The sequence below is a fragment of the Furipterus horrens genome, unplaced genomic scaffold, assembly GCF_987537825.1.
Source record: "Furipterus horrens unplaced genomic scaffold, mFurHor1.1.pri manual_scaffold_6, whole genome shotgun sequence".
NCBI classification, from domain to species: Eukaryota; Metazoa; Chordata; class Mammalia; order Chiroptera; family Furipteridae; genus Furipterus; species Furipterus horrens.
The window spans coordinates 173,330,969-173,344,560 of record NW_028327176.1 but is presented as its reverse complement, the minus strand read 5'-3'; the positions used below and the strand labels follow the sequence as shown (position 1 = coordinate 173,344,560).

Below are 13,592 nucleotides of genomic sequence, written 5' to 3'. Positions count from 1 at the left end.
TAAATGAGTGACATCAGAGGACTGTGCACTACCCTGGGGTGTGGGGAGCCCACAGCTGAGAGGTGGCGTCCTCTCAAGTGAAGCAAGGCAATGTGCTTCTCTCCGATTTCTGCTTCTTTTCTTAAAATTTAAAAAAAAAAAATTACTTCTTTTAGAGAAGCAGTGACAGAATGAAACTCATGTCCACACACAGCCAAACGATTCCTCCAGGCAGGGAGCTGCCCTGCTCCCTCAGGCAGATTTACCTGGAAGCCAAGGAAGCTGAAGAAGAGTCAGGCCTCTCACTTACATGGGCACCCCTGAAGTCCTGGACATATTTCTCCTTTCTTAATTTTGTCATTTTTTATTTTTTGGTTTCAAAAAGAGGGCCTCCAAAACTGAATAAGCTTCAGGCCCACAAACCCCTTGGGTCCCTGATACCATCTTAACCCTGTTGATGGAGTAGAATTTAATGGGTGACCCGTTTTCTTTCCCTTTCATTCTAACTTCGGTCTTATAATCTCCATTTGCTTTCTCTTTTCTTTCATTTATCTTGATGCATTCTGTTATACGCAATTGTCTATTCAGTAGAGCCACCGAAATTTTGAAACCCCCAGTCTGATCGCCTAACTCTGAAAACAATACTTTTTAAATTATTTGTAATTATATTAACCACATCATGCTGAATACACAATGCAAGTAAAAATGTCTCTAATTGTGTAATCTAAAACACAAACTTTAATTTATCCATCTTCCCTCCCAGTTCAGCTACATACGCAGATACCATTTATTATAATTACCATCATGAGGTACCTACACAGTTGACCATAGAACAGCATGGGGTTTAAAGCGCTGACCTCCTACACAGTTAAAGATCTGAAAATAACTTTTATTCCCTTAAAACTTAACTGCTAGTCGCCTACTGCAGACCAGAAGCCTTACCAATAACCAATAGTCAATTAACATATATTTTGATATGTTATATATATTATATACTACTGTATTCTTACAATAATATAAGCTGGACAAAAGAAAACCTTCTTTAGAAATCATAAGGGCAAGGAAATACATTTACAATACTTACATATTAATTGAAAAAATCCATGTATAAGTAGAACCACACAATTTAAATCCATGTTGTTCAAGGGTCAACTGTAATTTAGAATCTGGTATTTTGGCTCATATCACAGATTATTTCCCCATGTAGATTATAAGTCTTCATAATTATATTTTGTAAAAGTGTTGTCATTTTCCATTAAGAAGCCATATCTACTGGTTCTCTAATTTGGGGACACTTAAGAGTCCTTCTACTGTTGGCTGCAGTGAACACTGTCAGGTATTTGATTTGTTCCTGCTCTCTCTTTTTTATGATATTAGGGAAAAGTTTTAGAATTGGGATTACTAAATCAAACATTATGAATGCCTTTGTTTTTGTTTTTTTATGGCCATATTGCTTTCCAAAAGAATGGTAGAAGTTTATAAAGCAAGTATCAGTGTATCAATTTTATAAATAAAATTGACCAATAAAATTATATGTCCTTTTCACAAAGAAAATATGAGAAATTTCAGTCTTTTACTTAAAGATTAAAACCTATTTCTCTGCTCACTGATTTGAATATTAATGTAGAAACTGTCTGATATATGTGTTAGCATAGAATAAATAATCAAATTCAAAGCTGTGAATCAAACTGTCACTCCAACTCAGTCATCCTTACAGATTTGAAATTTTGCAATATTATCTGTCGATTCAACACGGGAGGAGACAGATACCATGTCACTCCCGAGTCGGACTGCACAGCCATTCTCGGCGGTGCAGATAGACTCTTAAGAAGCTACACCATCGTCTCTCGAGACGGACGGCTGCCGACGACGATCTGCCATAGTATTCATTAATAAATAAGTTTAAGTTCATTAATAAATGAGGATACCTCATGACTAAATTAAGAAATGAGCTAGGAGAAATAGGGTTTTCAAATGTCCTCAATTTTAATGTAGTTATGACAACATCACTAATACTTACCCTAAATTAGTTCTTGGCACTAATGTTGCTTTTTTAACTCACCAGTACAAAAGAGAGAACAAGAGAACTTGCAGAAAAAAACCCTATATGCCTGTTACAATTGTACAGAACTATGTCTAAGTGCATTATTAAATCACAAAGCCAGCATCTGTCTGAAGTTGACTCAAATGCACTATATTTGTTTTCATTCATTAAGAGCCCCTTATTCATTCACATAAATCTGAAGTAATTGCACAAAATTAGCCGCACTTTAAAATAAGAAAGTATCAGAAAATTGAGGGTTTTTATTTAGGGCAAAACAAGACAGACCTAACTAAATTTCAGATGTGTATGATCGTGCATAAACTACAACATTAAATGGCTGATGAACAAGTACAGATTATCCCTCTTCCAATTTGTGAAATACGTGTACCATATCCTCCTCCTGATGCTCAGATTAATCACACAGGGCACTGTTCTGCCAAAAGAGACAGTTTTGCTTACCATGGACAATAGGCAATATCTGTCTGGTGATATTTTAGATGTCACAATAGAGAGATGGGGCTATCAGCATCTAGTGGGTAGGGGTCAAGAATGCTGCTACACAGCCCTCAATGCACGGGACAGCACCCACAACAAAAACGTACCTGGTCCAAATGTCAATCCTGCTAAGGCTGAGAAACCCTGACATCTGGTTTAATCTTCAAAAAGTAAAGTCTAAACCATAAAGCCAATAACAGTAATAACAACATACACATTTCAAGAAAGGACAATAGGCTATTTCAAGTCTAAACATAAACATGAGATGTTTCACTCCATTCAATAAACGTGGTACAAAATGAAAGGACCCCCCCCATGTATCCCATGAACAGAAGGTGAGCATGGAAAATAAATAATAAAATAGCATTGATTTTCCAACTGAACGTCAATAAGAACATCAATTTTAATCAATATTTATAGTAATATGGGCCTAGTTTTTCCTGATGCTCATTCTCACTAATAATTAAACACTGCCCATAACTATGAAGATAGAATATCATGTATGAATATCCCCAGCTTAATGTGTCAAGGGTTTATCATGGATATTTCAGCATGGCAGGAGTAAAATAATCTGTGAACTGAAGAAAGTATGACAGTCCTGTTCATCAGAAAGAACAAATGCTTTTGCAAGATAGAGTCACTGAAATGCATATCAGGACTCATGTCATCTGTGTGTGTATGTGTGTATATGCACTTGCCTCAGGCTCTGGGAGGCACCAGGAATAACTATAGTCCTGCAGAATAGAGGGGTCCCCAGGGCCTTACTCTTCATTAGCCAGCAAGATCATTATTATGATAAGTATGTACCTGGCTTAACCACCATTCAGGCAACAGGACTGAGTTCAGTACAGGAGATGGCTCTGAACAAAGGGCTGCCACTTCCATGGGGCCAAACGAATTGTCAGCTGCCATCCGTACCCCCTAGTGTGCTAACCGATAGTATCTTCTGAAGGTTGATCCCCAAACTGCCCCAACCCAGCTAGAATGCCAAAAAAATATTGCCAAGTTTTGCAAATAAAAATATGAAATGCCCAGTTCACTTTTCATGTCAGGTAAACAAACAACAAATTAATTTAGTAAAAGTATGTCACATGCAATACTTTGGGTATACCTTTACTGAAAAATTACTCCTTATTTATTTGAAACTCAAATTGAACCAGTTCTATATTTTCTCTGGCAACCCTACCCCAGAACTTGAGCATCCTGAGATGGAAAGGCCAGGGTACCCGGGTTCCATGTTCCATGCCAGCCCTAATGCTTAGTTATGGCCGTCGGAAGAGGGTGAGAAGAAGCCTCACCTGTGCTCAGCAGAAACAACTGTCATGACTTCTTCAGCACAAGTACAAACAGTGTGTGAGTAGGCAGAGAGCAGGACATGCTGCAGATACTAGTCATTCACGCTCTTAAGTTGTACAGTGGCTATTTCTGAAACTTTGGTGACAAATCATCAATGCTTAGATTGTTGAGGGGTACTTTCTTTTATCCCCCTTTCTCACAACCTACAGACTTCACTTTCTATGTACCAGGAGGCTGTTTTTTCTCTTTCCTACTTTTATAAATAGTTGCTATGAGCTTATTTTGAGAAAGAATGTTGAAAACTAAAGGTAAACCAAGCAGACACGATATTGGCCACTGCCCCAATACAAGGCATTAATTATTATGTCTTCTGGAAGTTTGCAGAGTCTGAGATATGCCTTTCTAATACTGACTGGTATCATTAGAGAGACTCAAGAAAGCTAAAGCTAATTTCTAGACCAGGAAAAAGAAGCTAAAAGTAAGAAGAGAGCAATAGTAACAACAATGATAAGGAAAAACCTGTAGGCATTACGCTCTGAAAACCATACCTACAAGTACGACCCAGGTAACACTGGCAAGGTTCATTTGATTCCAGAGGGACACTGACAACAACCAAGAAAATATTTCCAAACAACCACAGAGTGATCTTTACGCATTTCCTCTTTTGTCCTTCTCTGTCAACTCAAAAGAGATTTCTGCCATTTTCTTTTTCACATTTGCATGTTCCTGTCTAGTTGGATGAACATCGCACTGAGCAAAAGACGTTAAAGCTCCTACAAAAGAAACAGGGTCAAATCCAAAAAGAAAAGGACCAGTTACAAAGTGAACACAGCAGAGCTATCCTTGCTCGAAGCAAGCTGGAGAGTCTGTGCCGGGAGCTGCAGAGACACAACAAGACACTGAAGGTATGTGTCACCAAGGCCATGTAACACAGGTCTTGCATGCTGCATAGGCACAGGCCTCTGCCACTGGTGGAAAGAGCAGGAGTTTCAGAATCAGAGAGGCTTTGGTTCAAATACTAGCCCTGCCACTTGCTCATTTGTGACCTTTAATAAATTATCTTACCTCCCCAAGCCTGTTTCCTTGTCCATAAAATGGAGAGCATGCCAATTTCACTCTGTGGTTAAGGAAACATTAAATGAAAGCACATACATATAGTGCCCATGTTGTACCTGACAGAGAACAGGCCCTTAGTAAACTGTGTGCCATTCCCCTTACCTTTTGCTTATGTTGAGCTTGTTTAGTTTTGTTTTTTAAGGTAGGCCTTCGTTCTACTCTTTAAAACACACACTTGTAAACGTGCAATGTTTTTTATGTGAAAATGAAATCTGCATGACATGAAATAAATTGACAGAAAGCTAATTGACACGGTAAAGGAAAATTGAAAGCCAAATGTCAATAGTCATCTGAAAACAGAAGCTGCTTGAGAAAACACTGAAGTTCTTCAGACTTAATTATTCAATCTAAAAATAATGGACTGACCACTTCATTTATTCTGCATGGGTTTCATTAATTATAGCGTAAGCCTCTAGCAGTGTGGTTAATTTGATTACACACAGACACTAGCTCCATTCAATGAAGCAAGATTCAGGGCTCTCCAAGATAATACTGTTTGCATCCACAATCCCCTTTCCAGCTGAAGATCCTAAAGCTTTTGTCAAACAAGAGTTAATTACACACCAATATTCCTGGGAGAGAGTTATTCTTACATGTGTTTAAAAGGAAATACTTAAAGAAACAGAGAGATTAAGATCATTGCTGAGTTGGTACAATTAAGTTAGGAAAATAATAGAAGAGGCTAGTGTCTCCTCGTATTCAAAAATTGCTTTCTGCTATCTGGGAAATGGGAGGCCAGTGTGATGAACTTGAACTCTAACTCTCAAATTATGAGTTGTAGGAGATGGGCTTCTGGCATCTCTTCAATCATTGCTCTGAGGACAATGAAAACCCAGGTTAGATGGGGTCCTGGGAAGGGAAGCATCATCCTAAACTCAGGATATGTGTTCGAGTAATAGCACTCTATGTTTACATAAATCTCCTGGTTTTCAGTAGGTCTATAATAAAGAGATAAATTAAATCTTATATAGTGGGGAGATTTATCAACAAAGAGATTTAAAAAGTGGAATAATGTGCCATGGTCTGGTTGGGTGGCATTCAAAGACAGAATGCTGGACGTGGCAGGGGACCCTGTGGGTATACCCACAGCCCCCCAATAATGGCTTCCAGTTATAGACAATGAAATTCAGTATTGTTATTATGCCAGGACTTGTGCTAAAGGCATTACATATGTTATTTACTTAACCCTCACAACCTTATGAAGGTTAACATCTCCATTTTATTGAAGAAACTGAGACTCAGCAATCCAAATTAGTTGTCCAAGGTCATGCATATTTTAAGTGATAAATTCAGGATTAGATAAAAAAATTTTCTTCGCTTCTGATTTTTTGTCTGATTCACGGATTATTTAAAAGTCTTCATTTTTATAGCCCATCATATATTGTCTATCTTGATGAACATATCATATGCACTTGAAAAGAATGTTAGTTCAGCTGTTAGATGTATGTTGCATAAATAACAATTAGCTCTAGATGATTTATATACTTACTGAAGTTTTGTCTAGTTGTTCTATCAGTGTTTGAAGGATGGATGTTAAAAATCTCCTAATTGTGGAATTGTTTACTTCTTTTAATTATGTCAGTTTCTCCTGTATGTATTTTGAAGTGCTAATATAATGTATATACATAGTTATAATTATGTCTCCTTAATAACTTGACTGTTTTATCATTATGATGTCATTCAGTAATAATCTTTATCCTGATGTTTACATTATATGATATCAATATAACCACTCAAGTTTTCTTACTCTTATTGTTTGCATGGTATATTTTTCCATCCATTTATTCTCAATCTGAGTCTTTATATTTAAAGTGCATCTATTATAGACAGTATATAGTTGGACTTTGTTTTTTTTTATTCTTATAATATCTGCCATTTAATTAGCATACTAATCCAATAACAGTTAATAGAATTATTGGAATAGTTAGATATACATCTACCATTTTATTATTGAGTCATTATTTGTCACCTCTGTTTTCTGTTCTGTTTTTTTTTTTTTTTCTACTTTTTTTTTCCAACTTTCCTTAAGACTACTTGACTATTTTGATTCCTTTTTAATTTACTTTTTGGATTTTTAATTATACCTCTTTGCTTTAGTTGTTTCTCTATGATTTCAATACCAATTCTTAACTTTTCACAGTCTACCTAGAGTTAATATTGTATTGTTTCACATAATACGTAGAAATAGCACAACTAAATAGGTCCATTTACTGCCCCCACCTTTTAGCTATAATTGTTACAAGTATTACATTTATATACATTTATAAGGCACATGAGGCAATTTTATAATTTTTACTTTGAACATTATATATTATATATATAATATATACATATGAACACACACATATAGTTCTTTAAAAATTAAAGGCAAACAGTCTTTCTATTGACTCAGACAATTACCTTTCTGATGCTTTTTATTGCTTCCAAAGCTTTACATTTAAGTCTGGAGTCATTCCCTTAAGCCTAAAAAGCTTCCTTTAGTTTTTTGTTTTGTTTTTTTTTCCATTAACATTTATCCCTTTAGTATTACTTATAGTATACAGGTCTGCTAGTAATCAGTTTGTTTGTTTGTTTGTTTTTTTAGTCTTTAAAATGTCTTTATTTTGCTTTTATTATTGAAAGCTATACTAATTAGATATAGAATTCTAGGTTGACAAGGTTTTTTTTCCCCTTTTCTTTCTTTATTGCAACCTTTTAGAGACTCTGTATTATGGCCTCATTAGTTTAATAATGAAAATCAACAATAATTTGAATTGTTGTTCCCCGTATGTAATAGGTCACTTATCTCTGGATACTTTTAAGGTTTTTCTATTGATCTTTAGTTTTTAGGACATTGAATGCTTTATGCCCAGCTGTGGCTTTCTTCATATTTATTCTACTTGGGATTTGCTGAGCTTCTTGTATCTTTAATTTATGTCATTCACCAAATTTGAGGGAGTTTCATCCATTATTTCTTCAAATTGTTTTTCTCCCATTGTCTCTTCTTTTTTTTCTAAGGTTCTAATCCCATGTGTGTTAGACCTTTTGATATTGTCACACAGGTCCTCAAGTCTCTCTTCTTGTTTTGCAATGATCCTTGTTCTCTTTTATTTTCAGATTAGATCATTTAATATTGGTCTATCTTCATATTCACTCTTTCAAATGTCTATGCTATTCTAAGTCCACCCAGTGATATTTAAATTTTATATTTTGTAACTTTTAAATTTAGACTTTACACTGCCTTCTTTCTTACAATTTTTCTCTTCTAAGATTTCTTATTTTTTCATTCATTAATGTAATATTTTCCTTTATATCAATGAGAACAGTTCAAATACTTCTTTTTTATTATTTATCTATTTTTACATTTTTAAATTGTTTTCCTATTACAGTTGTCCCATTTTTCCCCCATTGCTCCTCCTCAGCCCACCCCTTCTCCCACAGTCATTCCCCACCCCGTTGTCCATGTCCATGGGTTACTTATACTAGTTCCTTTACTAAATCCTTTCCCTATTTACCCCCCTTCTCTTCTTCTCCCTCTCCCCCCTGATAACTGTTTTTCTGTACCTTGTTCAGTTTTGTTCATTTGTTTGTGTTGTTCATTAGTCTCCTGTATTAGATGATATCATATGGTATTTTTCTTTCATTGCCTGGTTTATTTCACTAAGCATAATTCTCTCTAGTTCCATCCATGTTGATGCAAATGGCAGGAGTTCCTTCTTTCTCTTTGCTGCATAGTATTCCATTGTGTAAATGTACCACAGTTTTTTAATCCACTCATCTACAGATGGGCACTTAGGCTGTTTCCAGCACTTAGCTATTGTAAACAGTGGTGCTATAAACATAGGGGTGCATAAGTTCTTTTGAATTGGGGTTTCAGGATTCTTTGGGTATAATCCTAGCAGTGAACTCAATGGTTCAAAAGGCATTTCCATTTTTAGTTTTTTGAGGTAATTCCATACTGGTTTCCATAGTGACTGCACCAGTCCGCATTCCCACCGGCAGTGCACTAGGATTCCCATTTCTCCACATCTTCACCAGCACTTGTTTGTTGATTTGTCAATGATGGCCATTCTGACTGGTGTGAGGTGTTATCTCATTGTGGTTTTTGTTTGCATCTGTCTGATAACTAGTGATGATGAGCATTCTTTCATTTGTCTATGGACACTCTGTGTATCCTCCTTGGAGAAGTGTTTGTTTAGGTCCTTTGCCCATTTTTCAAATGTGCTGTCTGTCTTCTTGGTGTTCAGATGTATACGTTCTTTATATATTTTGGAGATCAATCTCTTGTCTGAGGTATCATCGGCAAATATGTTTTCCCATATGGTTGGTTCCCTTTTCATCTTGCTGATGTTTTCTTTTGCTAAGCAGAAGCTCTTTAGTTTATGTACTCCCATTTGTTTATCCTTTCCTTTATTTCCCTTGTCTTAAGAGATATATTGGTGAAAATATTGATACATGGGATATCTGAAATTTTCCTGCCTATGTATTCCTCTAGGACTTTTATGGAGCCACGTCTTATATTTAAGTCTTTGATCCATCTTGAGATTATTCTGTTGTGTGGTGTAAGTTGGTGATCTAGTTTCATTTTTTTGCATGTCCCTGTCCAATTCTCCCAGCATCATTTGTTGAAGAGGTTCTTCTCACTCCATTTTATGTTCCTTCCCCCTTTGTCAAATATTAGTTGTTTATATAGATCTGGGTTTATTTCTGGGCTCTCTATTCTGTTCCATCGATCTATGTAACTGTTCTTATGCCAGTACCAGACTGTCTTGATCACAGTGGCTTTGTAGTATAGTTTGATGTCAGGTATTGTGATTCCTCCTACTGTGTTCTTCTGTCTCAAGATTGCTGTGGCTATTCGAGGTCTTTTTTGGTTCCATATAAATTTTTGAAGTATTTGTTCTATGTCAGTGAAATATGTCAGTGGTATTTTAATAGAGATTGCATTGAATCTCTTAATTGCTTTGGTAGTATGGGCATTTTAATGATGTTGATTCTTCCCATCCATGAACATGGTATTTGCTTCCATTTATTTGTGTCTTCCTCAATTTTTTTGTTCAGTGTTATGTAGTTTTCTGAGTACAGGTCTTTTATCTCTTTGGTTAAGATTATTCCTAGGTACTTTATTTTTGTTGTTGCTATAGTAAATGGGATTTTTTCCTCATTTCTATCTCTGATATTTTATTGTTGGTGTAAAGAAATGCCTTCGATTTCTGAAGATTGACTTTGTACCCTGCTATTGTGCCAAATTCATTTATTATGTCGAGTAGTTTATTAGTGGAGTCCATAGGGTTTTCTATGTACACTATCATGTCATCTGCAAATAATGACAGTTTTACTTTTTCTTTTCCATTTTAGATGCCTTTTATTTCTTTTTCTTGTCTGATTGCTATGGCTAGAACTTCCAACACTATGTTGAATAGGAGTGGAGAGAGTGGACATCCTTGTCTTTTTCCTGATCTCAGGAGGAATGTTTTTAGTTTTTGTCCATTGAGTTTGATGTTGGCTTCAGGTTTCTCATATACAGTCTTTATTATGTTGATGTATGCGCCCTCTATTCCCATTTTGCTGAGAGTTTTCATCATAAATGGGTGCTGTACTTTATTAAATGCTTTTTCAGCATCTATTGATATGATCATGTGATTTTTGTCTTTCATTTTGTTTATGTGGTATATTACATTTATTGATTTGCAAATATTAAACTATCCTTGCATCCCTGGGATGAATCCCATTTGATCATGGTGTATGATCTTTCGAATGTGTTGCTGGATCCGGTTTGCCGATATTTTGTTGAGGATTTTAGCATCTATGTTCATCAGCGATATTGGCCTGTAGTTTTCTTTCTTGGTTGTGTCTTGACCTAGTTTTGGAATTAGTGTAATACTGGTTTCACAGAAAGAGTTTGGGAGTTTTCCCTCTTCTTGGATTTTTTGGAATAGTTTGAGAAGGGCAGGTGTTAGTTCTTCCCTAAATGTTTTGTAAAATCCGCCTATGAAGCCATCCGGTCCAGGACTTTTGTGTGCCAGGAGTTTTTTTATTACTGTTTCAATTTCATGCTTTGTTATCAGTCTCTTCAGGCTTTCTACTTCTTCTTGATTCAGTTTTGGAAGATTATGTGTTTCTAGAAATTTGTCCATTTCATCTAGGTCATCAAGTTTCTTGCCACACAGTTGTTTGTAGGAATTTCTTCCAATCCTTTGTAGTTCTGTGATATCGGTCATGATTTCTCCTCTTTCGTTTCTGATTTTGTTTATTTGGGTCCTCTCTCTTTTTTCCTTGATGAGCCTGGATAAAGGCTTGTTGATTTAGTATACCTTTTCAAAGAACCAGCTCCTACTTTTGTGGATCTTTTGAATTCTTTGTTTAGTATCTGTGTTATTTAATTCTGCTCTGATCTTGATGATTTCCTTCCTTCTATTTGCCCTGGGCTTTTTTTGTTATTGTTCTTCTAGTTCTTGTAGCTGTAGGGTTAGATTTTTTATTTGAGATTCTTCTGTCCTTTTCAGGTAGGCCTGTATTGCTATGAACTTTCCTCTCAGGACTGCTTTCACTGTGTCCCATAGGTTTTGGGCTATTGTGTGATCATTATCATTAGTTTTCAGAAACTTCTTGATTTCTTCCTTGATATCATTGTTAATCCACTCATTATATAATATCATGTTATTCATTCTCCATTAATACCTCTTTTAAAATTCTAGTCTGAAGATTCCACATCTGGGTTATTATGGAACAAGCCTCCTCTGATTATTTTTTCTTTTTAGAATGGGTCACATTATTGGTTCTCCTAAGACACTGCAGATTATATTCTGGATATTGGGGCTGTTATGTTGTGGAAAATATCGTTTTTAGTATACTCCTTGAAAACTGTTGAATAGTGTTTAAGTAGTCAATTAGCTTGATTAAAATCAAACTACAAATTCTCTTCTTGGGCAGCAACCCAAATCTCAGTTCATTTCTTTTTTCCTTAATAAACTGCTTTGAGTCTACCATGCATATCTGTAATTTAGGATCAAATATTTGGGCAGAGTTTATTCAAAGAATTTATGGCTTTCTCACTCTGACTCTCTCCTTCCTGGGAATCTCCCCTTACCTTCCAGTAGCTGTAGTTTCCCAGAACTATGTAGTCTTAAATTAAGCTTCAGACCAGAAGGTAGTAGGTTTTCTATAAGAATTTTACCCATTCCATGCAGCTGCCAATTGCAGTCTTCCCTCAAGCTAAAAGCTGTAAAAATGGGAAACTTATAATGTATTATTCCCTTTTTACAGGTGTGAACTTCCCTTCAGAATCTGCCTAATTTTGTTTACTCTCCAGTGTCGTTAGGTAGTTGTTTCTCACACTTTGTCCACAGTTTATCATTGTTATCTGCAGAAGGGTCAGCATGGCCATACTAGTGAAACAGCCTAAGTATAGCAAAATTGAAAATCCATGTGCTAGGAGCTTGGTAAGATACAAAAGGAGAATGCATAGCAGGCTCTTTCCACTACCATAAAATTTATCTTTTACTATTCCTTATTAAAACTGATTCTTCAGTGAGTCAAATAAAAAATAAAAAAAAACTCCACACAAGCTCACAATTTTAAATAATTTAGAAAAAGACCAGTTAAAGTCTGAGATATGGATTCATTTCAACAGAATACTGCATATATTCAAAGCAATAAATGTGAGCCTCAAATTATACTGAAAAAGAACTGCACTGTAAGGAATGGATGAGTGTCTCCCGCAACATGATTTTAGTAAAGAAATAAGTATGATTTATTATCACAGGATTTCACAGAATTTTAAAGTGGAAAGAACTATGGAAATCATCTAGTTCAAGCTACTCATATGTCTATATATAAATTAATAATTCATTGATTCATTAAAAAAACATTTACTGAACACTTATGGACCACGTGCCAGGCACAGCACCAGTTCTAAGATGGACAACGATGCTTGCAAAGTTTATTTTCCTAAGTACTCAGACTTTTTTCTTCAACCTTCTTTGCATTAATTTTCATTTTGAATAATGTGCTTGATAAAGAAAATTTTTTTCTCAGACACCATTCAAATGATTGCATTTTTTAAAGCAACTGACTCACATTTTATAAGATTGGGCTTGATTTATTTTTCTCTCATTGAAAAACAATCCAGCCACTTTTGAAAGCAATATGGAGATAACTCAAAAAATTAAAAATGGAACTGCCATGTGACCCAGCAATCCACTTCTGGGAATATATGCAAAGAAATCCGAAAGACTAATTGGAAAGAACATTAGCACCCCTATGTTAATTGCATAGTTATTTACAATCACCAAGATATGGAAGCAGCCCAAGTGTCCATCAACAGATGAGCGGATGGAACAACTTTGGGACATTTACACAATGGAATACTACTCAGTCATAAAAAAAAGAAACTTTGCAACAGCATGGATGGACCTGGAGAATATTATGCTAAATTAAATAAGCCAGTAAGAGAAAAACAAATACTATCTGATTTCACTTATATGTAGAATCTAATGAACAAACTGAACTAGCCAGAAAAATGGGGGAAGACTCAGAGAGAAAGAGCAGGCTGACAGCTCTGCAGGGGATGGTTAGGGGGTGGAAGAACTGAGCAAAAAAGAAAAAAGGACTCATAGACATGGACAATAGTGTTGTGATTGTGAGGGGGGAGGGGATGTAAGGGGGATAAATTGGTATGGAA

General features: G+C 35.7%; 1 protein-coding gene across 1 annotated transcript in view; it reads left to right on the top strand.

Annotated features, from left to right (window-relative positions):
- Window positions 1-13,592, top strand: part of TXLNB (taxilin beta) — a 47,318-nt gene that overhangs the window by 13,211 nt on the left and 20,515 nt on the right. The window contains exon 4 of the mRNA XM_090279920.1: window positions 4,549-4,719. Within this exon, the coding sequence (XP_090136046.1) occupies window positions 4,549-4,719 (171 nt within the window). The remainder of the gene's footprint in view (window positions 1-4,548; window positions 4,720-13,592) is intronic.